The sequence below is a fragment of the Cucumis melo genome, chromosome 6, assembly GCF_025177605.1.
Source record: "Cucumis melo cultivar AY chromosome 6, USDA_Cmelo_AY_1.0, whole genome shotgun sequence".
NCBI classification, from domain to species: Eukaryota; Viridiplantae; Streptophyta; class Magnoliopsida; order Cucurbitales; family Cucurbitaceae; genus Cucumis; species Cucumis melo.
In genome coordinates, this window is record NC_066862.1 from 10,892,766 (window position 1) to 10,895,493 (window position 2,728).

At 27.8% G+C, this 2,728-nt stretch overlaps 1 protein-coding gene across 1 annotated transcript; it reads right to left on the minus strand.

The window, feature by feature from the left end:
- Positions 1-279: 279 nt before the first annotated feature.
- LOC103503230 (basic blue protein-like) lies at positions 280-1,485 on the minus strand. The gene is made up of 2 exons (XM_008467372.2): positions 1,100-1,485; positions 280-766 (listed from the first exon to the last, which is right to left on the minus strand). Exons 1-2 carry the CDS (start codon positions 1,275-1,277, stop codon positions 567-569), a joined length of 378 nt encoding a protein of 125 aa, XP_008465594.1. The 5' UTR covers positions 1,278-1,485; the 3' UTR covers positions 280-566.
- Positions 1,486-2,728: the final 1,243 nt, after the last annotated feature.

Consider the following 2,728-nt stretch of genomic DNA (forward strand, 5'->3'; position numbering starts at 1 on the left):
TACGTGTATGTATATAATATATAATATATATATATATATATATATATATATATGTCCATAACATTCCTTAACTTAGGTATTAGATGGCCATATTTGATCTTCCTACTTTCAAATAAAATTGAAAATTTTGATTGATATTGTTAGTTTATAGATTATATGGTTAAATAAAGTTAGTTTATTGTTTAGTATATATTTTTGTTTATACTTAAATTATCAAATTCTTAATGAGACTATATATATATATATATATATATATATAAAAGAAAAAGAAGTACTAGCTGATCGAAGAAGTAATAATAGTTGATGTATTTAATTTTATTCCATACGGTACATGTGAAGCAAAAACATCCTCACAAACAAACTAAAACTCAAAGCAAACTAATTAGCACACACTTTAAATTAGGAAAAGAGTACTCAGTCTTATTCGATGATGAGAGTTGTCTAAATCATAAACCAAACTTAATATGATTAAGCAATAGTAATTTATAAACTTAATCATAATTAAAATTTGATCCAAAAAAATAGACAAACTCTTAGATTAGATGGTAAATATAGGGATATTTTAATTAAATTGCATTAACGGCAATCTTCATTCCACCTTGACAATGGCCAGGGAGACTGCAAATGAAGAAATTTTGTCCCTTCACAAGCTTGATTTGATCTTTTCCTGTTTGAAAAACTTTGGAACCTCTTGGAGTGGTGCACCTACTGTAACCCAATCTGTTCACACCCACCACATTGTGTGCTGATGGGCTGTAGTTGAATACTGTTACAAACCAAATCATTTCTTATAAGAAAATCAATTCTTCAATCATTTTTTTTTCCATTTATTTGATTTACTACTTTTTGTGTGTCTTATACATCCGTACATGAGAACAAGATTTTATTATAATTATTTATTTTAGCTTGGAAAATAAGAAATAATTAATTATCCGCTCATTATTCTTTCAGAACAAGTGGGGTTATATCTTATATTGTATTGTAAACCATAACCTAAATGTGGCTAACTTCTTCTGTTAAATTTCATCCCAATTTAATTTACTTTTAAGAAGGAAAAACATTTCTTCATTTTTAAAAGTTTTTGAAATAGTAACTTTACCGAGTGTATCGCCGGCGCGAAAACGCTTCCCCTTAGGCCAAGAGGCAACATTAAAGGTCCAGCCTTGAGCACCTCCAACAGTATAAACTGCAGCATGAGCCATCTGAGAGTATTGAAGCATCAACAACACACAAACCATCACAACACACACCATTGCACTGCCTCTTCCCTCACCCATTCTTCTTCTAAGTTTTGTCAAACAAAAATATAACAAAGGGCTAAAGATTTTAAAAGAGAGACTAATGTGGTGAATTATGTTGATGGAAATAATGGATGACAAGGGTCACCCTTTTTATATATAATAAATGGGGAGATGGGTTTTTGGAGAGATCATCAAAAGAGCACAACACTTTATATTATAAAATTTATGGGTCCATGAAATTATGATGAACATGGAAAATTTTTTTGAATGTGGGTTTGGTAGGTTTTCATCAAGTGGAGGACTCACCTAGCTTTTTCATTAATCCACAATGGTGTACATGTGTAATTCATCGTCTGGTAGCATAGTTGATTTTCAATATCATACTTTTACCTATTGAACTATCCTCAAAACTAATATTCTAGTGCAGCGCGTTTAAATTTATTTTATTACGATCAATAAAGAATTTATATGCGTGAGTTTAATTTGTAAGCTAAAAATCAACCATTTGTTAGTAATGTACGTAGACTTAGGAAAGAATAACTTTACACCATAATTGAAAAATCTAGGTGGTTTTTCGCTCTTCTTCAACTGTATAATTAAGTTGGAAATCCTCGCTATTATATATATATGTGTGTGTGTGTGAAATGGCAGGTGAAGGGAAAAACACATTAGATTGGGACCTTACTCTGAATCTTTGTAGGATTAGAGATATAAGAAGGATATTATGGATGTGTATGAGTGTAATTGAGATATTCCAGTGCATTTACTATTCTCCTTTCATTCATTATCTTGTTTTTAAAAAATTCATATACTTTACTCTTACCTACAATTTCCCACCAAAAAAAAATCTCTCATACACCTTATTATTCATAAATTATGTGCTTAAATTTTAGTTATTTCATTAGGATATTTTTACCTATAATTTTGGACAAAATTAAACCTTTGAATATATATATATATATAAAAGATCATAATATAATTTTGTTTTCTTTTACTCATCAATCGGATTTTTTACTTTTTAAAGTGACATTTTATTAAATCAGTTTATATTTGTTAATTAATACAAGGATTTTGTTTATTATTCCTTTCATTTTAGGAGTTTGATTCATAATTAATATTATTTTTCTTAATCAATTCTTAAAATTTCTTTTAAATAATTTTGGATTTTTAATTACTTAAAATCTGAAATCTTTGATTTATGTGGGTTGCAATTAAGGCATAATTATGGTTACAAATCTCTTATTTTCATCAATAATTTCTTATGTACATGTATATGTGAATGATGTTTATTTCAAATATTTTTGAGGTTTATTCAAAACAAGTATATAGAGATTTAATGTTGTTATCATATACACATTTGCAATCTAGCTATATATAAATTACGTCCTTCTACTATTTGAAATAAATTCATATATATATATTTGAAACTAAAAACAAAAGCAGGTAGAAATAAACCTTTATGATGTACTATGGTGATTTTAATTTTG

What these genes read in the sequence shown, in the direction of transcription:
- LOC103503230 (XM_008467372.2), bottom strand. Translation starts at nt 1,277, where the DNA reads ATGGGTGAGGGAAGAGGCAGTGCAATGGTGTGTGTTGTGATGGTTTGT. An exon ending in TCGCGCCGGCGATACACTCG is followed by an intron (nt 767 to 1,099) that starts GTAAAGTTACTA and finishes GGTTTGTAACAG; the next exon opens with TATTCAACTACAGCCCATCA.